We start from the raw sequence: 24,779 nt of genomic DNA, 5'->3' as shown, positions 1-24,779 counted from the left end.
AAGAAAAAGAAAAAAAAAGGCTAAAACTACAAAGAAGATTGTGCTGAGACTTGAATGTGTTGAGCCCAACTGCTAAGAACTAAGAGGATGCTGGCTATTAAGAGATGCAAGCATTTTGAACTGGGAGGAGCTAAGAAGAGAAAGGGTCAAGTGATCCAGTTCTAAGTTTCATATTTTGTTTTATTACTAGTATATAGACAATAAAATCTTGATATGTTCACTTAAAAAAAAGAATAACTTCTGGAAGGGTAAAACAAGATATAGGCTTTAGAATAGGGGGGAAATACAAACTAACTCATATAAACAATTAGAGAACAGGTGTGAAGAACTGAAGCATGCTGGGAGAATGAAGAAAAAAATGGGTGGGGGTGAAAAAGGAGAGCTGTCAATTCTGGGAACTTAGTCTGGGAACTTGACATTGACTCTGGAAAAAAATCTCAAATGGAGTCCTTAAACAGAGGGCTAGTAAGTTCTTAGGGAGAGAAACAATAGTCCATCAGAGTTGGAGTAGGTATGTCCGATTCACGCCAAGCTAAAATTACTTCCTTTTTGATGGCTCTGCACTAACTCATCTGGGTTTTACCACAGCTCTCATGGTGTCCCTCTGAGTGCTGTCTCTCTTGTCTATACATTTGTCATAAACTGCACATCATTTATTGTACTTGTTGGACACTGTGCTAGCCACCAAGGTTACATAAAGTAAAACCCAAACAGGGTCCCTACCCTCAGAGTTTGCTTCCTTGAGGGGGATACATTCCCGATTCTGGGATTTTTCTCAGCCGCCAGCTCTCTCCTGTCTTTCCTAAACCACGTGTGGTTTTCCTGAGCTAGCAGAATCCTCAGACTGCAGGGCTTCGGTGTCTATTCCTACTCTCCTTTTGTTCTCACGTATAGAGTGGGGAGGAAACTGGGTTGCAGTTTTCCGTGGCCAACAGGTGGTGTCCTCTTTTGCAATATGCCCAGAAATGCTACCATTCAGGTTCCATGCAACAGATATTAATTGGCTAATTTTCCTATTTGGCTAACCTACATTTCCAGCCTCACATTCCAAGTCATCGCTTTAGTCACTATCAGCCCCAGCCCTTGGCCATAAATTTCCAAGTCTGTGCCTTTTTGCTCAATTGATTTTCTCATTCTGGAATGTTTGGCATATCCTTCTCCACCTATGGAAATCCTACACATTTCTCAAGACCCAGGTCCAAAGCTGCCTCCTCCCCGACTGGACTTACTTTGCTCAATAAAATCCTGCCCAAGCCCCCACGCTTGACTTATGCAGCACGACTGTACTGTCAATTAATTACTGTCAATTAATTACTCTGTCTTTCCCACTAGAGTCTAACTTATTTGAGAGCAAGGGTCTTCAGAACTCCCATCCTGTCCAGCACTTCACAACCGGAGTTGGTAAACTAAGGCCTGAGCCGAAAATGGTTGAAATAATTGAAAAAAGTTCAACAGAAGAATAATGTATTGTTAAAATTACATGAAATTCAAATGTTGGGGACTGTAAATAAAGCTTTATTGTAACACGTAGCCTCTACTTTCTATGACTGCTTTTGAGTTCCAGTGGCAGAGCTGAGTAGTTGAAAAAGAAACCTTATGGCCCACAGGTCTTAATACTTACCATATGATCCTTCACAGAAAATTTCACTCACCTTGCTTTACAACAAGGGCTTGACGACCGAATCATTGGGGCCAGACACCAAGATTTCCTTTCTTTGACTAGTAGAGGGAATAACTATCTTGTCTTGAAGTTGCCCTGGACATCAAATGAGATAATGACTTAGAAAAGTATAAAAGCACCATATAAAGATAACTGTGTTTTTCATGTACTGAAAAGACAATAAAGTGGTAAAATGAAAAACACTATTTTTACTCTCCCCCTTCCTTCCTTTACAGCCTTTATTTAAACTTTGAAATTTATAAAAATTTCACTATTTTCATTTTTTTTACATTCAATATTATTTTGTTTTAGTTGCAGGTTTTATATTAGTTACAGAATAGTGGTTGGGCAATCATACACTTTACAAAGTGTTCCCCGATATTTCCAGTACCCCCCTGGCATCATACGTCATTACAACACTATTGACTATATTCCCTACTTAAGTGACAATAGGTTTACCGGTTCCTTCCAGTCTTTCTTTTGTGTTGCTCGCCCTTTTCTTTCTTACTTCCCTCATTTTCTTTATATAGTATCTCAATTAGCCTTCAATTGGTGAAGGCAACTGACACGCTTAATCCATTTTATTGACCAGGAAACTGAGGCCAATTCCAATTGGGGGCGGAACTTGACTCCACGCGCAGGGAGCCCTCCTAGAGTCTAACAAACAGAACAAACCTCCCCGTCAGGCTTCGGAGCCTCCTTCTCAAGGACGCTCCACATTCTTTCCTCTCCTCCCCACCCCCCTCGCCCCCATTCTTTACTGCCCCCCTGCTCGGGAGCAGGTGGTAGGCTTCGCACTCACCGCGCAGGCGCGCGCCGCCGTGGGGCGGGGCGGGAACGGGGGGCGGGGCGGGCGCGGGCTTGCTTTTGGGCCGCGGCGGGAGCCGGAGTCGCCGCCTCTCGAGTGCGCAGGCGCCTGGCGGTTACCGGTCTCGCCATGGAGCGGAAAGGTGAGCGGCGAAGCGGCCTTCGCCACGAGGGGCAACGGCCGCCGGGGCGAGGCCCGGTCAGCGCCGGGAGCTTCGCTGAGCCGCCGCAGTCGGGTACCCGGCAGTGCGGCGCCCCTCCACTGAGGTGGCGCCGCCCCTCAACCCCCGCCTCAGGGCTGCGGGTCCGCGCCCCTCCGCCCGGGCGTCCTTCCACGCCGGCCGTCATCGCCCCTTGTTCCCCGCCGGGCCGACCCGCGTCTTGGGGCCACTACACAACCTCGCTCTCCGCGGGGGAGGCAGATCCCCGCCCGCCGGGCCCCTGCCCCGGCCCGAGCCCCCTCCGGTGCACCCCGCCTCGGCGCCGCTCTGCGCCCCGTGGGCCGCCCGCCTCCTGGCCGCCCGCTTCGCCGGAGCCGCGGCGCTCGCCCCGGAGCCGCCCCTCAGGCGGACCCCGCAGCCGGGCCTCGCGCCGCTGCTAGGTTTCCACCCTCACCTGGGTCACCTCCTTTCTTCCACATTCGCCCTTCATCCATCCCTCTCTCCTGCAGTGCTTGCGCTCCAGGCCCGAAAGAAAAGGACCAAGGCCAAGAAGGACAAAGCCCAAAGGAAGTGAGTCTTGAACCCCCACGTCCCATTCTCTGGATTTCCTCCCGCATCTCCCCCGTTTCACGTCTGGGACGGGCACCGGGTTCGGGCACCCTGCGGCCCAGCCACATGGCCTCCGGCGGCCTGGTAGCGTCGCTCTCCGCGAACCTGTGGAAGGAGGGGAGCGGCTGTGGCCGGAGGCCCGGCCTGGGTCTCAGCAGCCCCATGCCCGCTGGAGGAGGACCAGAGCCCGCCCGTCATTAGCTCCCCAGCTCCAGAGGAGGCACCGCAGGCTCCCCTAGTTCGGGCCTCCCGACGGAGCTGGTGGATCACTGTCAGTCGGTCCCCGAACTCTGGTCTCTCCTCCAACCTGCTTCCGAGGGTCTTACCTTGCCTCCTGAGTCTGTACAGTAGGCCGTCAGGGGATTCTCGAATGAGTCCGCCGTGTTTTGGTCCCATTTCTAGAGGAGGGCAAGGAGCTTTCCCCTGCGTTAGTCAACTTCCTGAGCCTTCGCTTGCGGTGTGCAGACGGACCACTGTGCACACAGCCGGTGTCTCTTGCTGCTTCGCTTCCCCCTAAACCCCCAGCCCTCGCTCTGAATGCAGATGCCTTCGGGAGTGGGCATCACAATAGCGACAGGAAAGGTCTTTAGCCAACTCTTTTGGTGATGCTGGTTTGCTGTGCTAAGGGCCACATGTCTGGTTTTATCAGCAGGATGCATAACCTTAGCGCTATTGTGGGAAACACAAAAGTTGGACACAGCTTAGTAGAAACGCCCGGTAGAGGGCTTCTGCAAGTGAGGCTCGGTCTAAAGAAGTTTTCTCTTGTACTAACATTCAATTGCAAAGGGTCTTGGAAATTGTTAGACAGTTTGTGTTAAGGAAAAAAAAAAGTGCACTATTTTCTTGGCACTTTTCCATTTACTTGATGTTATGTGGAGTTGTATCCCGTCTAGTTCTTTCTGAGCTGATAAAACGCATTTCCAGGCCTTTCCTAGGTTGCCCTACCGAAGGACAGTTCTAGATAGGGGTGTATGTTACTGGTGGCTACCTGATGTTTAAGAGCACATAATGACTTCTATCAATAGCGCTAAAGTGGTAGGTGACCTCACCTCTTGCTCCATTTCTATCAGCTGTCTTATGAAATTTCTTATTTTGTAAAGTGCTTGGTAACCAACGCATTTAAATGTGAGTTATCCATGTATGGATTATTGAAAAACCAGTTTTTAATTCCCACATTGGTTTAATGGAAACAGCAAGGAGCTAACCTGGTTCTAATATGCAGTGGGAATTTAAATGTTACTCATTTTCTTTTTGTATCTTAGTTTTGTTATTCTCTGTGGAGCTGATATGAATATGTTATAAAACGTTTTTTGCTGATGTAAGGAGGTGATGATTTTGTTATTTTTCGTATTAGAAGTCCTCTGTCCTGGTCTTGGAACATGGAAATTAATTTTTATATTAGCCTGAATCTATAATTTGGGAGGTATATAGATATAGATGATCATATACTTTAAACATGTTATTTATTACTTTGGATTATCTACTTAGACTATATGCTTTATTCTAAAGCTGAATTATATGTACTTTGATTATCCGTTACTCCTCCATTTACTACTATAACCTACTTATTTCTGTTCTTAATTATTTCCATACTTGTGTAAAAGCAAGTTAATAGTACAGATAATCTACAGTTATTTTGCTGATACTTAATCCTGTGCAACTTTGACTCCTGAAATGTATGTGAATGAACTGATACTCTTTACTTGTAGTGTCAAAGATGCTTTATTTTTTTTTTTGTCTTAAATTAATACCCTTTCTTGATAATTTTACCTTTTTTTCTCTAACCTCCTCTTAAGTAGCTGAAATGTCTAATTAATTAAGTTGGTTAGAGTACAAGCCCCACCTGACTCAGGTAACTTGACTCTGTTCCATGACTCTTGATTCCAGTCATTTCGCCAAGGCAAGCTGTTAGTTACCAGGAGATAATCAGGGAGAAGGTCTGAGGAAGAAGCATGCCATAGAGTTTGGTCAGCGTTAGATCTGGTTTGAATTTTGATTTTGGCCACTTTTTAGCAATTTGACCTTTGTAATAACTAAGTTAAGAAATAGTCTTACACGCTCTTATGTCTGGTAGCTCAGTCACAATGAAAATTGATAAGGACCAAGCATTTAAATGAAAAAACTTAGAAACTTTTGGAAGTACAACAGTAATGGCATCCTGGTAATTTAGTCATGGTATTAGACAGGTGGGAGTGCTTTTCGGTCCCCTGGTTTTGTAGATCTTAAAACTAGAACCTGCAAACTAGTTAGTACATGAGACAATACACCCGTGGAGCTGGAGCTGGTTGTAGCAGGGTCAAGACTGGAATCCAGGCTCCTGCCTTGAGCTTCTTAGGGTGTTTCCTTTGGGTTCATATACTGTGTTGAAAGATTTTACTTTGAGGATTTTTAGTTGTCTTATTTGAAGAAATCCTCCTTCATTTCACTTTTTCAGACTCTACTCTTACTAACATTAACTTGTTGGTGATAATCTGTATTTTACTTTGCAGATAAGGAAATTGAGATTTGCAAATTACTCCCCTATAAAATTGTAAAGTTAGGATTCCAGCCGGAGTTGACATACCTCAAAGTATACTGCTGTCACCAAGTGACAGTTTCTTTCAGTGTGGCGGAGGACAAATAAGGTAGAGGCTGAGTGAACAGAACAGAGGTTTCTGAATAAGGGACCTCTGGATGCCTTAGGTACCCTTTCATGGCCCACTGATGATGTCTCTGAAAGGGCAGAATGCTCTATCTCCCTTTGAGCATTTGGTTTTCAATGTGTATACCAATAGCTGGGCCTGTATCTGTTTGTCATGAGGTTTTATAATTTAACAATTAAACTGCTTGTGAAATTATTTCATGAAACATAATTCCTGAATGGATTTTATATGTAATAATTTTATTACTTAGGAATTTAATCTGGACAGTAATTTTTACTTTATTTGCAGTTAAAGAATTTTATGGGTTTAGGATAAATTTGGTAGGTGGAGAAGTGCTTTTTCTTGTTCTAGTACTTAACTGCTCTATGGAGGCAGAGCAGAGGTGGTTTTATTTAATTTTCCAAAAATGTAATTGTTATATTAAAAATTTAGAAGAGAAAAATACTTTTAAATTTCCAAAATTTTTATCCAGCAGTGAGTAGAGTACATAAACCAATTTATAAAAATGAAATGGTATTGCCCTGGCTCGTGTGGCTCAGTTGAATAAGCATTATCCTATGCACCAAAAGGTCACAGGTTGCATTCCCAATCAGGGCACATACCCGGGTTGCAGGTTCGATTCTCGGATTGGGGTACATGCTGGAGGCAACCAATCAATGTTTCTCTCTCCCTCTCCTTCCTTTCTAAATCAATTTTAAAAATCTGTTTTTAATTAAACGGTATTGGGTACTTGTTACACTGAACAGTGTCCCTTGGAAATTGGTTCTGTATCACTTCCATATAGTGCAGTCTTACAACTTTTTTTAAGGTCTGTTTTTTGTTGTTATTTTCAATAAGTCTTAGAATTGGTTCCATACTAAGACAGAGAGTAGCCTCATCTGGTATTCCATTAAATGGATAATTTATTTAGTTCCTATTCATGAACATGCACTATTGAAGACAAAAATTAAATCATTCAGTACACTTTTCTGAGTTAACATTACCATGAACATTTTTCATAGCATTTAGTATATTCTACATTTTAAATGGTATACTATAGGCTGTTTCCAGTTTTACACAGCCAAGATGAATAATCTTTTAGATAAACATTAGTCACTCACATTAGTGATTATTTTCTTAGGATAAATTCTTAGTCATAATGACAGTAGTTCATATTGTCAAGAGTTTTCTTTAGAAGAGTTAACTAGCTTACCTCCTATTTGTTAAACAGTTTTGAACACCTATCATGTGATACATTAATGAAAGAAAAACATCGAATCCTGGGGAACTATACTTAAATGGGGGAGACAGAATAAGCAATGGACATAAGTTAATTACATAGTATGTTAGGTGATAAGATGGAAAATGGGGGGATTGACAAGTGGGGATAGGATGCACTTTTAAATAGGGTGAGTCCACATTGAAAAGGAAGCACTTGAAGTAGGTAATTAAGGAGGACTGTGCCAAGCAGAGTATTGGGGGTGGGATTATTCTTGTATCTCCTGCTTAGCCACCAGAACTGGACACTATTCATTGAAAAAGCCTCTCAGATCTGGTAATCTATAAATTAATTTTATTTAAATTTGTTACCAGCAAAGTGACCATTTGGAGATATTTTTATTGACCTGCTCCTATCTTTTGCCCATTTTTTATAATAGATTGTTGGCTATTTTCTTGGTATTAAGATCTGTTTATTTAGAATATATCTTTTGTCATGTGGCAGATTTGTATTTCAGCTTGTTAGCCTTTCATATTTCATTTATAGTGTGTTTTTGACATAAATTGTTTTTTTGTAAATGTAGCTAATCTGTCTTTTCCTTTACCTTTGAAGTTTTCAACAATAACCATCATATCTTTTAAAACTTGCATATTTAATTGTGTGATTACATTAGAATGGTACTTGGCAAAATTGTATTTCTAGATTTGCCCTTGTCAGAAATACTTTCCTGTCCTCTTTTGTTCCTCAGTAAGTTTATATGTTAGTAAATTTTGTTTACATTAGTGTTTCTACTACAGTGAGGCCCGAAGGCTGCCATATTATCATGTTCCTTTAGATTTCTTGAAATGAGCAACTTGTTTCATGCTTAGGAACTCCTTTATTAAAAATTAAGAAAAGCCCAGCCAGTGTGGCTCAATGGTTGAGCATCGATCCATGACAAGAAGGTCAGGGTTCAGCCCCGTCAGGGCACATGCCCAGGTTGCAGGCTCAATCCCCAGTAGAAGGCAGCCGATCAATGATTCTCTCCCATCATTGATGTTTCTCTCTTTCCCTCTCCCTCCCTCTCTCTGAAATCAATAAAAAAATATATTTTTAAAAATGAAGAAAAAACAGGTTGGTCAAGTAAAATCAGTTTTTACTATTTTTTTTAGACTGGGTGGAATAACTGCAACAATTCTGCCCCCTCCCACCCTACCCCCACCCATAGGTAGACTTGCCCCTGCTCCCCAGGTCCTCTCTACCATTAATGCTAGTTTGGGAACTAGCTTCATTTTTATATTGGCTGAAGTATTATTTTAATGCTTCTCTCACTCTAACTGAATTAATCCCAAGCAAGTAAGGAAATTCCAATAGCTAAGAGGTTGTGTGTTTTTTTAACTCTTCCTTTCTAAGTACAGTGCACGCAATTATTTAACTAAGGGGAAATCAGTATCTAAATACAGGATGGGGCAAAAGTAGATTTACAGTTGTCCATATGAAAAATATAATAATCTTCTTATGTATATAAAAGCCTAATATGCAAAGTGTCCCCTTGGGAGTTCTATTGCTCACTGTGACGTGTGCTGATGACCAGGTGGTAGCGCGGAATGAAGGAAGGCTCCGAAAGGCCCTGATCACCTGCCAGGCCTAGGGACCCTACCCATGCATGAATTTTGTGCACTGGGCCTCTAGTAAATAATAGAAGAAGAAACTTTCATGTACTCACAACTGTAAACCTACTTTTGCCCCACCCTATATATTTATAGCCTTACAGTTTTTTATTGAATTAAGGTGCAATCAGTTTTAAAATACACCATTTTATGTACCACTAAGAAAAAACACTACCAATTAAACTGATATACCATTTGCTATAAAATGTATCTCGAGCCCAGCTGGCATGGCTCAGTGGTTGGGCAACGACCTATGAACCAGGAGGTCATGGTTCGATTCCCAGGCATGGCACATGCCCAGGTTGTTGTCTTGACCCCTAGTAAGGGGTGTGCAAGAGGCAGCCAATCAATGATTCTTCCTCATCATTGGTGTTCTTTCTCCCTTTCCCTTCCTCTCTGAAATCAATAAAAATATTTTTAAAATGTCTTGATTTTAGATATGTAATGGTGGAGACATATCCATATCTGATTTTGTGAAATGCAATAATTCCAATGATGTGTAGAATTGATAGAATTATTGTCTTTTTCATTTTATTTTTATTTTTAAAATATATTTGTATTGATTTCAGAGAGGAAGGAAGAGGGAGAGATAGAAACATCAATGATATATATTTTATATATATATATGTCATTGGGATCGAGCCCGCAACTGGGGCATGTGCCATTGACCGGAATCAAACCTGGGACCTTTCAGTCTGCAGACCGACACTCTATCCACTGAGCCAAACCAGCTAGGGCAAATTATTGTCTTTTTTAAAACTTAATGTGGAAAATTTCAAATATATACAAAATGAGAGAAAAATGGCAAAATAAACTTTGTGTATTCATCTCAACTTTAGCAGTTATCAACTATGGCTAATGTAATTTCATCTACAGTAAATCTCTGCTCCCCTCCATCTTATTTTAAAGCAACCTCAGACATCATATTTTGTAAGATATGGACTCTTAAATTTTTTAAAGTGTAACTACAGTATTATTTTCACACGTAAAATAATTTAAGCCCTGCTGGTCTGGTTCAGTGGTTGAGCGTTGACCCATGAACCTAGAGGGTCATTGGTTCGATTCCTGTTCAGGGCACATGCCCCAGTTGCAGGATCAATCCCCAGAAGGGGACATGCAGGAGGCAGCCAATCAATGATGTTTCTATCTCTCTATTCCTCTCCTTCCTCTCTCTAAAAATCAATAAAAACATATTTAAAAAAATTTTAAGACAAGTCCTTAATAGCAAATATCCAAACTGTTCAGATTTTCCTGCTAATTTTAAGTTTGTTTGAATGAGGATTCCTAAGGTCTTTATATTGCTCTTATTGGAAAAGTCTCTCTAGTCTTTTAATCTATAGACTCTCTATGGTTTTTATTTTTGCTAGACTGCTTCATAGGTGATGGTATATGCTTTTACCATGCAGCACCTACTGTCTGATTGACTCTTCGTGATGTTAGTGGCCATTGATCATTTCCTGGATCCATTTATTTTATTTAGGGTTGCAAAATGATCATCTATTATTCTTGACTTTACTAACTAATATTTCTCTAAAGAGAAACTTCACCTCATCTCTTTGGTTACCTAGAAAAATGCTTCATATTTTTGAGAGACAGGAGAAATACTTGGTCCTTTCAGTTTTCAAAATAAATTGGATTCATAGTATTCTCCAAAATGACCAATAAAGCTTTATTTGAGTATAAACTGGTGTATGTGGTTCAATCAATTATAGTTGGTAGCCCTAGCCGGTTTGGCTCAGTGGATAGAGCGTCAGCCTGCGGACCTAAGGGTTCCAGGTTCAATTCAGTCAAGGTACATGTACCTCGGTTGCAGGCTCCTCTCACATTGATATTTCTCTGTCTTTCCCTCTCTCTTCCACTTTCTAAAAATCAATGAAAAAATATCCTCGGGTGAAGATTAAAAAAAAATTATACTTGGCATTTTGGAGCTATAACTTAACATACATAAAACTCACCTGTTTAAAAATGTACAATTCAGTTATTTTTTTGTGTGTTCACAGAGTTGTGAACCATCACCAAGATTTAATAAATTTCAACCATTTTCATCACCCCCAACAGGAACCCTGTACCCTTTAGTTAGTCACTCATTATTACTTCCAGTGCTATCCCACCTCTAACCCTAGGCAACCATTAATCTACGTTTTGTCTCAATGGATTTTCCTAGTCTGGGTATTTGAAATAACTGGAATCATATAATATGTACTCTTTTGTGACTGGCTTCTTTTACTTTGCATAATCCTATGTAATAAAGATGTAACATGCAAATGGTCATTTCGCTGTGAAGCATAACCACCGGATCACAGGTCAGCAGGAGGGTGGGGCAGCAAGCTACAAGCGGGCAACGGAGAGCTACAGGAGGGGGCAGGGAAGCAAGCTATGGGGGATGGGGCGGTGGGGGGGAGCTACAGGAGGGCAGGGGCAGAGAGCTACTGGAGGGCAGCAGCAAGCTACTGGCGCACAAATTCATGCACAGGGCTACTAGTATTTTCAATATTCATGCATTTTGTAGCATGTGTAGTTATTTTTATTGATTGTCCCATCTTTGACCAATGGAGTCCTTACATGATGCTCCCTGAGTTCATTTGACTTAATTTAAGGCATCTTTGATAGCTTTTTGTATCTGGTATGATAGTTCATCCAGACTTTATTTTGTACCAGGAAATAGCCTTTTCTCTTAGAAGCCTTTTAATGGGAAATAGCATTTGGAGATCACAATCTAGGCATTTACAATGCTTATTTCTATTGAGTTAGTCAGTGTTTCTAGGCCTTTTCCTGTTATTAGAGGTACAAAATAAGTTGTGTTTTTCTCTTTTTTTAAAAAATCATGAATTCATGTTATGCTTGAAAATCAAGTGACCTGGGGACTTTTCTTAACTTTGATTTTACTTCTCTCTCCTTTTGCCTAGACTAGAAACCCTAGTTCTCAACAGCATCAGCATTATTAACTATTACCAAAAGTCTCAGAATGATAATGCCAACACTACCACCAACAATAGATTACTGAAGAAAGTTAATGACTTTTGTTGTTGTTAGGGTATATTTCACTATGGCTGTAGAGTAAAATGACTGAGTTTTAAAATTACATAGGCTAGTTCCTTGCTGAGTGTTTATGTTACCATCTAGTTACACAGATCTTTTGTTTCGTTTTATATTTTTGGCGTTCCAAAAGATTCCTAACCTTGCAGAATTTTTGGTCATCTGTGTTTAAAATTAATAATGTATATAATTTGTGATAGTGTTGGTTTATTTTTAGAATGTGGCTTATGAAGCATACTATGAGTAAGCCAAAAGGGAATGGTGATTATTAGAATGTGTTCAGTGAGACTCCTCTGCTGGGGTTCTTGTCCCAGCCTTACAAAGGGTTCAGCAATCTGGAGAAAGAAGCTGATGCATAGATGATTAAGAAGGTGTCCAAGGACGAAAGATAATTTTGAAAGACATTGGGGGTCAGATGATCTTCAGCTAAAGGAACTAAAGGCCTGAAGACTACCCCTTGCCTAAGGACCCTGTGCTATTTATTAATACAATTTGTCCTAAGGCAAGGTAGAGACATACACTTCAAAGGGTACTGTTTCAGAGGGTAGGTTTACAGAAGCATTGTCAGTTTGGGGAATAGCCTACAGCTGTTCAGGTGTTTGGCCAACAGGAGGCAATAAAATGCCCTGAGCTGTCTGGCAGTAAACGATTATGCTATTCAGGTTTGGGGGAGACGCTTTTTAGCCATCCCAGATGATTCAGCCCTGCTGACATGCTGGATTTGGCTTCTGGCATTCCTCCTTTGTATCTAAAGAAAAGACTTCTTAGCTCTTACTGGTTGTCCAGTGGGAAGATGAGCCCAGTGTTACCAGGTAATCGGATTTTTTTGAGAGAGTTTCCAGATTGTTTAGTGTTTACAACTATTTTAACTTTTTTTTTTTTTATCCATTATAAACAAGAGCTTAGGAGCAAGATTTGGCTTACAGTCTGCACTCTGTAATTTCTGCCATAGAGTCTTCATAAGCATTAACAGTCTTAATACTGTCTCAAGCACCCTCTCTTAAAATGATAGTAAGCACAGATGTAGAAGAGCCCTGTGATTCTGTGTGCCTCTTAAAAAATGATTAACTTTGGGAATTTGAAAAGGACCACAAGATCAGTCATGAAGACCAGGATATCAAGTTTTCAACTACTTTGACACAAAGTAATTTCAGAAAGTACAAAATAAGTTAAATATACTTTGTTCATTTTCAGAGAAGCATACTAGTAGCACTGGACACCAAAGTCAGTTGGCAGGTGCTTATGATAAATCATGTTGATTTGTACCAATGCATGCCTTTAGTTGTAAAGATGAAGATATAAGGCCAGGTGCTATTGGGTTATTTATTTATTTAGGGCAGACAGGCAGACAGACATCGTTTTGTTGAATGCACTTACGTACACATTCGTTTGTTGCTTCTTTTATGTGCCCTGACTGGAGAGTAAATCTGCAACCTTGGCGTTTTGGGACCAATGCTCAAACCAAATTGAGCAACCTGACCAAGACTGCTATTGAGTACTAACATTTTGGGTGGCATAGTGCATTGGACAATATTGATAGGTATTCTTGGATAGCTTATCAAGGAATTTGAGGACATTTAATATATATTTTAACTACTATATAAGAACTGTCACCAATAGTGGTAAACAAACATCAATGACATAAAGTTTGGAGTTGGTACAGAGTCATATTGATTATCTTTTATATTATTTACTTTACTCAAATTCTAAATTCTTTGTTTTGAGTGACACAAGGCATTTTAAAAAAGGCTCCTAGTCCTTGTGAACTTTTGTTTCCTGAAATATTAGGGTAGGCTTGTTTTGTAACTGATTAAAAATGTAATTTATGGGCACTCGTATCTTCTCATTCACTTTGCTCTTAATCACTTGCTGCTCTTCAGCCTGGGCATGTTCTTGAATGTCTTTTCAACAAAGCAGTTTGATCAAAGATGTCAGGTTCTGTCTACACATGAGCTTGCTCTCTTGATATTCTAGTACTCATTTTAATGTTTTTATTGATTTTTAATTTTTTAAAATATTTTTTATTTCAGAGAGGAAGTGAGAGGGAGAGATAGAAACATCAATGATGAGAGAATCATTGATTGGTTACCTCCTGTACACCCCCTACTGGGGATCAAGCCCACAACCCAGGCATGTGCCCTTAACGAATGGAACGCAGGCCCCTTCAAGTGTCTGTAGGCCAATGCTCTATCCACTGAGCTAAACCGGCCTAGGGCTTTATTGATTTTTTAGAGAGAAACATTGATGTAGAGAGAAACATCAATCTGCTACCTCCTGCATGCTCCTGTGCGTGTCTAATCTGTGTCCAAGTTTCCCCTTTTCATTGAGACACTAGTCATATGGATTAGGGTTCATCCTAATGAACTCATCTTAACTTGATTACCTCTATAAAGATCCTATCTTCAAATCACCTTCTGAGTTACTGGAGATTAGGACTCCAATATATCTTTATTGGGGCGGCAGGGGGGGTGGTGGCCACAATTTAATGCATTACGCAGTCCGTCCCTAGAAGATAGTTCTCTGCATTGGGAGATGTTATATAATGCTTCATTCCTCAAGACAGAAAGAAATGGAAGACTAACTTTACATGTAAATAAACTGATTTCTAAAAATAAGTTGAATAAATGAACAAATATTTGCTTGTTCCTTTTCCCTTATTTCTGATACACAGTGCTAAAATTTATATATCAGGCACTCTGCTAAGCATAGGATAAGCATAATCTGTATAGTCCCTATGAGGTAGATACTTTTACTTCCCTCATTTTACACACTGGGCAACTGAGGCACAAAGAGCTTCTTGAATTAGCAGTTTATTTAAAATCATGGAGCCCTGGTAAGCTATCAATCAAACCTAAGTCTCCTGACACCAGAGACCTTGGCTAAAGTGTCTTCTGGATCTTTGCATTCTAGTTCTGCTACATTTTACCACCTCCTTGCCAAAGGAATTTTTCTAAAGCACTGCTTTTGTAGGGTCACTCTGCTGCTTAAATCTCTTGAAGACTTCCTTCCACATAAAATACTTCAATGCTTCAATGCTTGACATCTAAAACTCTTCAGTCTAGTTCCATAGGGTTACTGGTCAGGGGTGGGGACGTAATGGACTTCAATTGAAGAATGACATGTAATAGTGAAAGATGAAAGAGAAGATACATGCCCTGTATGTATCCTTCTTGAGCAAAATAAAGTCTGGGAATGTGGGGAGGAAGACAAAAAAATGTCAAGTGCTGAAGACATATAAAGCAAGATGGAAGGGGATTAGGTATGGCCTGCAGCGAACAGCTCTTTTATATAGCAGGGTCAGGGAAGTTCTCTGGAAAGTTAACACTAACACAGACCTAAAGAGAGAAGGTCAGAGATGGGTTTGGATGGCAATGAAAAGTCAGATCATGTAAGGCCTTGTAGGCCATTGTGAAAACATTTATTTTGAATGTAGTGGTTGCATAATATGGGTGCTTTATTAAAGATCATCAGTTTTTGTTTGTTTGTTTTTTAAGAATAATTGAGTCTAAAATGCTTCCTGTGGAAACCTAAGCTGCTGAGATTAGGGGGTCATGGACTGCCATCTAGTGGCTATTTATCATAAACTAGAGGCCCGTTGCAGGAAGATTCCTGCAAGAATAGGGCTTCCTGCAGCCATCTGTCGCCCCGCCTGCTTCCCTCCCTTCTCCGTTGCCCAGCTTGCTTCTCCGCAGCTTCGCTCCCTTCTGCAGCGCTTGACTTCCTTCTACGCTGTCTTCAGTCTTCACTCTGCGTCTGGATATGCAAATTAACCGCCATCTTGGTTTGGTTAATTTGCATACTTGCTCCTGATTGGCTGGTGGACGTAGCAGAGGTATGGTCAATTTGCATGTTTCTCTTTTATTAGATAGGATGTGGGTGAGCCTTCCAAAAAATAAGCAGGCTTTACAGAAGTTTGTGTTGCCAGCTTAGTCATATAAATGGAAAATGTGGATGCCTGGAAAAAAACCTTCATTTATGAACTATTTGAAAATAAGTTATAGACATTGTGCCTCTTTACCTCTAAATACTTTGCATATTCCCTTAGAACAAGGACATTCGTTTATATAATTACTAGAGGCCTGGGGATCGGGTCAAAATCAGCAGTCCAACATCCCCTGAGGGGTCCTAGAGTGCGAGAGGGCACTCTGCAAAGTTGCTGTCACTCAGCAGCTCCTGCATTGAGTGTCTGCCCCTGATGGTCATAACTACTGGCTGGTCGGCCAGTCACTTAGGCTTTTATATATATAGATCAAATCTAATTATCAAAATTGGAAATGGATTTTCTCCAGATTTGTTGTATGGTTCCATTCCAAGACCTTTCATTATGAAGAGCTATTAATTTGCTGCAGGCCAGATTTCAAGAACTCTCAATAAGCAAGGAAAATCTTAATACCTTGGTTTTGGATTAATCCAGGGATAGTTTTAATTATTAAAAACAGAAGGAAGGGAATATAGTAGTCCCCTCTTATTTGCAGTTTTGTTTTCTGCAATTTCAGTCACCTGCGATAAACCAGGGTCTGAAAATATTAAATGGAACTTCCAGAAATAAACAATTCATAAGTTTTAAATTGGGTGCTATTTTGAGTGAAATCTCACACCACCCCTCTCCACCCAAACCAGGACATGAATCATCCCTTTGTCCAGTTTATCCACACCAGGGGTCCTCAAACTTTTTAAACAGGGGGCCAGTTCACTGTCCCTCAGACCGTTGGAGGGCCGGACTATAGTTTAAAAAAAAACTATGAACAAATTCCTATGCATACTGCACGTATCTTATTTTGAAGTAAAAAAACAAAACGGCAAACACACCCGCATGTGGCCCGCGGGCCGTAGTTTGAGGACTCCTGATCCACACCATATATGCTACCTGTCCACTTAGTAGCCATCATGGTTTTGAGAGTGACTATTGTGGTATCACAGTGCTTGTGTTCAAGTTACCCTTGTTTTACTTAATAATGGCTCCAATGCCATTCACATAACTTCTATTATAGCAGTGATGGGCAACCTTTTGAGCTTGGTGTGTCAAACTTCGCCAAAAAACTGAGCATAACTCGGGTAGTGTGTCACTTTGAGGAAAAAACATTATTTCGCAAATGTTTCATCCTCAGGAGCAGCAAATGTTTCATCCTGATAGCCGTGTCATCAGAAATGGCTACGCGTGTCAGTGCTGACACGCGTGTCATAGGTTCGCCATCACTGTATTATAGTATATTGTTATACTTGTTCTATTTCATTATTAGTTATTGTTGCTAATTTCACAATGCCTAGTTTATAAATTAAACTTTATTATAGGTATTTACGTATAGAGGGAAAACATAGCATATAGGGTTCAGTACTATCCATGGTTTCAGGCATCTACTGGGGTTCTTGGGACACATCCCCGTCGATAAAAGGGAGACTACTATACCTTATTTTTATTTATTATTATTATTACTTTTTCAACACATTTTTATTGATTTCAGAGAGGAAAGGAGAGGGGAGAGAGAGAGAGAAACATCAATGATAAGAGAGAATCATTGATTGGCTGCCTCCTACTGGGGATGGAGGCCACAACCCAGGCATATACCCTTGACTGGAATCAAACCCTGGACACTTCAGTCTGCTGGCTGACACTCTATCCACTGAGCCAAACTGGCTGGGACTACCTTATTTTTACTGAGTTATAATTTACAAACAATATAATGAATTCATTTTTAAGAGTGCAGTTTAGTATATTTTGGCAAATGGATGCATCCAGGTAACCAGTGCTCCAGTTAAGGTTGGAACATTTACATCACTGCAGGAACTTCCAAGGTCTCACCCTCCCCATCCTGGCCCTAGACAACCACCAGTCTTCTTTCTGTCAGTGATTAGTGTGGCTGGTCAGCAGTCCTATATAATAAAGAGGTATTATGCAAATTAACCCTCACACCCTCACAAGATGGCTGCCTATGACCAGGCCGGCAGGGGGGTTAGTGAGAGACCACCAAATGACTGAACAAGCAGGCTGCATGGGGCGACCAGGCCGGCAGGGGGGTTAGTGAGGGACGACCAAACGACTGAACAGCAGGCTGCATGGGGCAACCAGGCCAGCGGGGGTGGGGGGGGGCAGTTAGGGGCAACCAAGCCGGCAGAGAGGGCCAGTTGGGGGCGACCACGCCAGCAGGGGAGGCAGTAAGAGGCGACCAGGCCGGCAGTGGGTGGCAGTTAGGGGTGACCAGGCCTTCAGGGAGGTGTTGCAGTTGGGGGCGACCAGGCCAGCATGTAGGGCAGTGGGGGCAATTAGGCTGGCAGGGGGGCAATGAGGGCGACCAGGCCATTATGGGGGGCAGTAAGGGGTGAACAGGCTGACAGGAAGGGCAATTAGGAGCAACTAGGCCAGCAGGGGTTGGGCAGTGAGGAGCGACCAGGCAGGCAGGCAGGTGAGCAATTAGGAGCCAGCGGTCCAGGATTGTGAGAGGGATGTCCCACTGCCAATGTCCAACCAGCAGTTGGACATCCCCGAGGGGTCCTGGATTGGAGAGGGTGCAGGCTGGGCTGAGGGAACCACACCCCAACCCCCATGCACAAATTCCGTGCACTGGGCCTCTAGTTTTATATAAATGGAATTGTTTATATACACTCTTTAGTGTCTAGCTTCTTCAGGTCAGCATAATGGTTTTAACCTTTTGCACTCGGATGTCGAGTGTGACTCGACATGGTTAGCATTGGTAGCAGCTCTTTTTATACTCTTTGAATGTATCAATAATTTGAAATATAAAAAAATCCAAATAAATAAGTTTGTATGAAAAGAAACTCCAGTTTTTTATTCTATTGCTGCGCTTTGTAAAATCTGGGGTATTTAAAAAATTAAATCCCGAGTAGAATAAAGGAATCGAGAAAAAAGCAAGCGAGTGCAAAGGGTTAAGATTTGTTTGTGTTGGTCACATGTATTAGTATTTTATTCCTTTTTATTGTTGAATATGAATCTGTTGCAAAAATATACCTAAGTTTGTTAATGTCTTCTCCATTTGGTGGACGTCTATTTTTTTTCCTCTTTGGGGCCATTATGAGTAAAGTTCTATGAATTCGTATACAAATCTATGAGTGGACATATCTTTTATTTCTCTAGGATTAGAATTGCTAGAATGTGGTTGAGGTCTGTTTAATCCTATATAATAAAAACCCAGCGACCATAAAGGCATAACGACCAAACAACCGCTCGACCAGTCGCTGTGAGGTCCATTGACCACCTCTTGGTCCCGCCCACCCCACTCCTGGCCCACCGGATGGCGAACAGGGAACTGGGATAGGTGCTGGCGGGGCGGGACTGGGGACTGGTGAGTGGATGGAATGACCGATCTCTTGGTCCCTTCCCCCAACCCGCAGGCTCTGATCACCGGATGGCAAACGGGGAACCATGGGGAACCGTGGTGGGTGGCGGCAGCAGCGGGGCGGGACGGGAGACTGGCGAGGAGAACCGGCATGTGTGGCAGTGGCATGGTGGGACTGGGGACTGGCAAGGTGAACCGGGTGGGTGATGGGGTGGGACTGGGGACTGGCGAGCAGGTGGAAGATGGCCCTGATCACAGGCTAGGCCTAGATCTATATAAAATACCAAATTTTTCCAAAATGACAGTACCTTTTAACATTATCACCAACAGTGTATGAAAATTTCAATTTTTTCACATTTTTTAATTGAATTTGTTGGGGTGACACTGGTTAACAAAATTATACAGGTTTCATCATCTGTACACTGTATTGTGTTTTTACCTTCCCAAGTCATGTCTCCGTTCATCACCATTTATCCTTCCTATCCTCCACTTTCCTCTATACCCCTCCCCCTGGCAGTTACCACACTGTTATCTGTGTCCATGAGTTTTTGCTCTTTTTTTTTTTTCTCAATCCCTCTACTACCCTCCACCTAGCCTCCTTTCTTCTGACAGCTATCAGCCTACTATTTATGAGTCTGTCACTATTTTGCTAATTAGTTCATTTTATTAGTTTTCACATATGAGTGAAATCATATGGTACTTGTCTTTCTCTGACTCGCTTATTTCACTTAGCATAATGTTCTCCAGGTCCATCCATGCTGTCCCAAAAGATAATATTTCTTTCCTTTTTATAGCCGAGTAGTATTCCAAGGTATAATTGTACCACGGCTTTTTTTATCCACTCAACTACTGATAGGCACCTGGGATCCTTCCAAATCTTGGCTATCCTATCTAATAAAAGAGTAATATGCAAATCATCACTAAGCCACGCCCACCAGCCGATCAGAGTGAGTATGCAAATTAAACAAAAACCATGGTGGCAGCCCCGCCCCCCAGCCTTTCCGGGCCTGTGGGAGTTGGAGAAGTCAGGCGTCAGCGCCTGAGGCTGGCTGCAGCCACGGAGACCAAGAAGCCGCCTGCCCCGTGATCCCAGGCTGCAGCCAGCCTCAGAAGCCTCACGTCCTAGGGAGACGGAGAAACCCAGCCCCAGTGCCTGAGGCTGGGTGCGGCCCGGGAGACAAAGAAGCCACCTGCCCCGTGATCCCAGGCCGCAGTCAGCTGGAGAAGCCGCCCGCCCCATGTCCGCCGGCCCCACATCCTGGGGGAGACTGAGAAACCGGACCCCAGCGCCTGAGGGTGGATGCGACCTGGGAGACGAAGAAGCCGCCTGCACAGTGATCCCAGGCCGCAGCCAGCTGGAGAAGTCGTTCACCCCATGTCCTGGGGGAGACAAGAAACCGGGTGCCAGTGCCTGAGGCTGGCTGCAGCCCGGGAGATGAAGAAGCCGCCTGCCCTGTGATCCCAGGCCGCAGCCAGCAGCAGAAACCTCAGGTCCGCCTGTCCCACGTCCTGGGGGAGACTGAGAAACCGGGCCCCAGCGCCTGAGGCTGGGTGCGGCCCAGGAGACGAAGAAGCCGCCTGCACAGTGATCCCAGGCCACGGCCAGCTGGAGAAGCCACCCGCCCCATGTCCGCTTGCCCCACGTCCTGGGGGAGACTGAGAAACCGGACCCCAGTACCTGAGGCTGGCTGCAGCCCGGGAGATGAAGAAGCCACCTGCCCTATGATCCCAGGCCGCAGCCAGAAGAAGTCGCCCCCACTGCATCCGAGGGAAGATGGAGAAGCCACCCGCCTGCGGTCCAGGCGCCAGTACCTGCAGCTGGCTACAGCCTGGTAGATGGAGAAGCCGCCCACCCTGCATTCCCGGGCACCAGCACCTGTGGCTGGCTGTGGCCTGGGAGACAGAGGAGCCACCCACCCTGCAGTCCTAGGCGCCAGCACTTGTAGCTGCAGCACAGGCGAAGCCACCTGCCCACCATCCCTTGCAGCCAGCGTGGGCGCCTATGCCTGACCAGAGGGAGGGAAGCCCGGATCCTGGGTGCCTGTGGTCGGCTGAGGGAGGGAATTCTGGGTACCAGGTACAGGCCGAGGCAGAGGTGGTTAGGGGCAATCAAGCCAGCAGGGGAGCAGTTAGGGACAATCAGGCTGGTAGGCAGAAGCAGTTAGGGGCAATCAGGCAGGCAGGCGAGCAGTTAGGAGCCAGCAGTTCTGAATTGTGAGAGGGATGTCCAACTGCTGGTTATCCCACGAGGGGTCCCAGATTGGAGAGGTTGCAGGCCAGGCTGAGGGACACCCTCCCTGCTGCCCCCTGTGCACGAATTTTATGCACCAGGCCTCTAGTTGTGAATAATGCTGCAATGAACATGGGGGTGCATATATTCTTTTGAATTAGTGTTTTGGGTTTCTTTGGATAAATTCCAAGAAGTGGGATCACTGGGTCACAAGGTAGTTTCATTTTTAATTTTTTGAGGTAACCATTCTGCTTTCCATAGTGGCTGCACCATTTTGCATTCCCACCAGCATTACACAAAGGTTCCCTTTTCTCTACATCCTCACCAACACTTGTTTGTTGATTTATTTATAATAGCCACTCTGACAGTTGTGAGGTGATATCTCATTGTGGTTTTAATTTGCATTTCTCTGATGGGTTAGTAACATTGAGCATGTTCACATATGCCCATTGGCCATCTGTATGTCCTCTTTGGAGAAGTATCTGTTTAGGTCCTTTGTCCATTTTTAAATTGGATTGTTTGGGGTTTTTTTGGTATTGAGATTTAAAGTTCTTTATAAATTTTGGATATTAATCCCTTATCAAATGTATTGGCAAATATGTTCTCACATTCAGTGAGTTTCTTTTCTCATCTTATTGATGGTTTCCTTTGCTTTGCAAAAACTTTTTAGCTTGATATAGTCCCATTTGTTTATTTTTTCTATTGTTTCCCTTGCCCGAGGAGATATATCAGAAAATATATTGCTATGAGAAATGTCTGAGATTTTATTGCCTATGTTTTCTTCTAGGATTTTTTTATGGTTTCGAGTCTGACATTTAAGTTTTTAATTCATTTTGAGTTTATTCTTGTGTGGTATAAGAAGGTCCAGTTTCCCACCCACCCACCACCCCTTTTTTTGCATGTATCTGTTCAATTTTCCCAGCCCTATTCATTGAATGGACTGTCTAGCTCATTATGTGTTTTTGCCTCATTTAACAAATATTAATGGACTATAAAGGTGTGGGTTTATTTCTGGACTCTTTATGCTGTTCCATTGGTCTATGTGTCTGATTTTTATGCCAGTAACATTCTGTTTTGATTACTAGGCCTTATAGAATAATTTGATATCAGGTAGTGTGATTCCTTCAACTTTGTTCTTCTTTCTCAAGATAGGTGTTGCTATTCAGAATCTTTTGTGGTTCCACATAAATTTTTGGAGTTGTGTTGAATCTATAGATTGCTTATCAGTTTTTGTAGGGGTTTTTTTTTGTGTGTGAAACCTTTAGGGTTCTCTATATACAGTATCATGTCATCTGCAAGTAATGACAGTTACTTCTTCCTTTCCAATTTAGATACCTTTTACTTCTTATCCTTGTGTAATTGATGTGGCTAGGACTTCCAGTACTGTGTTGAATAAGAGCAAAATCCCTGTCTTGTTCCCAGTCTTAAAGAAAATGCTTATAATTTTTGCCCATTGAGAATGGTGTTGGCTGTGGGTTTGTCATATAAGGCCATTATTATGTTGAGGTATGTTTCCTTTATTCTCACTTTGCTGAGAATATTTTATCATGTGCTGGGTTTTATCAAATGCTTTTTCTGCATCTGTTGATGTGATCATGTGGTTTTTATCCTTAATTTTTGTTTCTGTGATATATCATGTTTATTGATTTGCGAATATTGTACCAACCTTATATCCCTGGAATGAATCCCACTTGATCATAGTATATGATCTTTTTAATGTACTGCTGGATTCAGTTTGCTAATATCATGTTGAGGATTTTAGTATCTATGTGCATCAGGGATATTAGCTGCTAATTTTGTTTCTTTGTAGTGTCTTTATCTGGTTTTGAACTTAGGATAATGCTGGCCTTGTAAAATGAGCTTGGGAATCTTCCCTCCTCTTGAATTTTTTGGAATAGTTTGGGATAGGTGTTATTTCTTCTTGGAATGTTTGGTAAAATTCACCTGTGAAACCATCCGAGTTGTCTCCACTGATTGGTCAGTGTCAAGGCCAGGGGTTGTTAATCATTGCAGCTGCTCCTGGTGTCTCCCACCTAGTTTTGCTGCTTTTCTGGGCCTGGAGCTGAAATACAACTGAGGCCTAGATGTTATATCTCTAGGGAGGTGACATTCTTTATCTGCTGTAAATTGCTCTGCCAATTTGTTCAACTGTTTCAGTTTCCCTATTCCACTTGTTCTGGCTTACTGGCCTATCTCACTAGGACTAAAAGATTGATTGGATTTCAGTTAAAACAGTTTGATGAATATTCAAGGTGATGCTGTGTACTTCATATTGTATCATGTTTGTAATAGGAAGTTTGATCACATGGTTATTGGACTCTAGTTTGCTTTTTTTAAATGTATTTTTATTGATTTCAGAGAGAAAGGGAGAAGAAGAGAGATAGAAGCATCAATAATGAGAGAGAATCTGATTGGCTGCCTCCTGCACACCCCACACTGGAGATCGAGCCTGCAACCTGAGCATGTGCCCTGACTGGGAATTGAACCATGGCCTCCTGGTTCATGGGTTGACACTAAACCATGTCAGCTGGTCTGGAATCTAGTTTTTGAATAGTTTTTAAAGATAAAACTTAGTTATTCCATTACAGTGCATACCTCCTTTGATTAAATTAGAAAACATTAGCACTGTGGATATATTGAACCTGAAGGCTTTTTTGTCCCCCAGATGGGAGAATGAGTTTTGTGTTTGTTGTATACTGTTTCCTCTTGGACTGCTATTCTCTGGAGCACATGGAGAACTAGACAGGAAGTAATGGCTTTATTAATAAGCAATGAACCTTGTTTTAGATTCCCATGTACTTACGTAAATATTCAAAGTAAGTCTTCCTAAGTTATATACTCATTGCATAAAGCAGTGATGGACTTTAATATTTTTGTGGTTTTGAATTGGACTAAAACAAGGAAGTTTGGTCTTTTGGGATCACTAATTTGAAAAGTATTTAGATGTTGTATGCAGTTTTTATAATTGATGTTTTTGTCGTTTAAAACATTGCTTCTTTTATTTCCTATGTCTTTGGGGAGGGTAGATGTAGATGTAACATGTTTATGAATAGGAATTTCTAAACTATTTTCCTTGGGAATGCAGTAACTGTCCTAGATCGGAGTTGTCACTGCCTTTTCTATAAAGTTTTAAGTAAAATGTAATAATTTGAAGTCAAGGAGTATTTTAAGGTTATTGTACCCTTAAATAAGTGAATGAATGAGTTGAATCTTTCCAAATGAAATAATAAAGGGGGACATTACATAACAATCAAGTTCAGGTTTTCTTTTTCTTTTTCTTCCTATGTTTAGTGAACAACTACCCTTCCTGAGAGAAGCAGCAGAATTGTGCTTACTGGCATTGCTGGTGTCTGAGAAGCCTCAGGGACAAATAGATGAGCACAACTAAACTACATTATATTAACAAGAAAAATCCCCATCTCTCTCAGTGTCATAATGCTCTCATCTACTTTATTACACAGGCTTTACGGAAATCACTAAGTAATTTTTTTAGAA

The 24,779-nt window shown here is 42.1% G+C and overlaps 1 protein-coding gene and 1 long non-coding RNA gene across 3 annotated transcripts in view; one reads left to right on the top strand and one right to left on the bottom strand.

Moving 5' to 3' along the window:
* The window catches only part of LOC129150435 (uncharacterized), a 47,225-nt gene extending 45,513 nt beyond the window's left edge, over positions 1–1,712 (bottom strand). The window contains exon 1 of the long non-coding RNA XR_008557182.1: positions 1,653–1,712. This is a non-coding gene — a long non-coding RNA (uncharacterized LOC129150435). The remainder of the gene's footprint in view (positions 1–1,652) is intronic.
* An 810-nt stretch (positions 1,713–2,522) lies between these two features.
* The window catches only part of SRPK1 (SRSF protein kinase 1), a 90,975-nt gene continuing 68,718 nt past the window's right edge, over positions 2,523–24,779 (top strand). For both annotated transcript variants that reach the window (XM_028161237.2, XM_028161236.2), the window contains exons 1-2: positions 2,523–2,610; positions 3,138–3,198. In XM_028161237.2, the coding sequence (XP_028017038.1) occupies positions 2,598–2,610; positions 3,138–3,198 (74 nt within the window). In that variant the 5' untranslated portion in view covers positions 2,523–2,597. The remainder of the gene's footprint in view (positions 2,611–3,137; positions 3,199–24,779) is intronic.

The sequence above is a fragment of the Eptesicus fuscus genome, chromosome 10, assembly GCF_027574615.1.
Source record: "Eptesicus fuscus isolate TK198812 chromosome 10, DD_ASM_mEF_20220401, whole genome shotgun sequence".
NCBI classification, from domain to species: Eukaryota; Metazoa; Chordata; class Mammalia; order Chiroptera; family Vespertilionidae; genus Eptesicus; species Eptesicus fuscus.
This window is presented reverse-complemented; position numbering and strand designations above follow the sequence as displayed.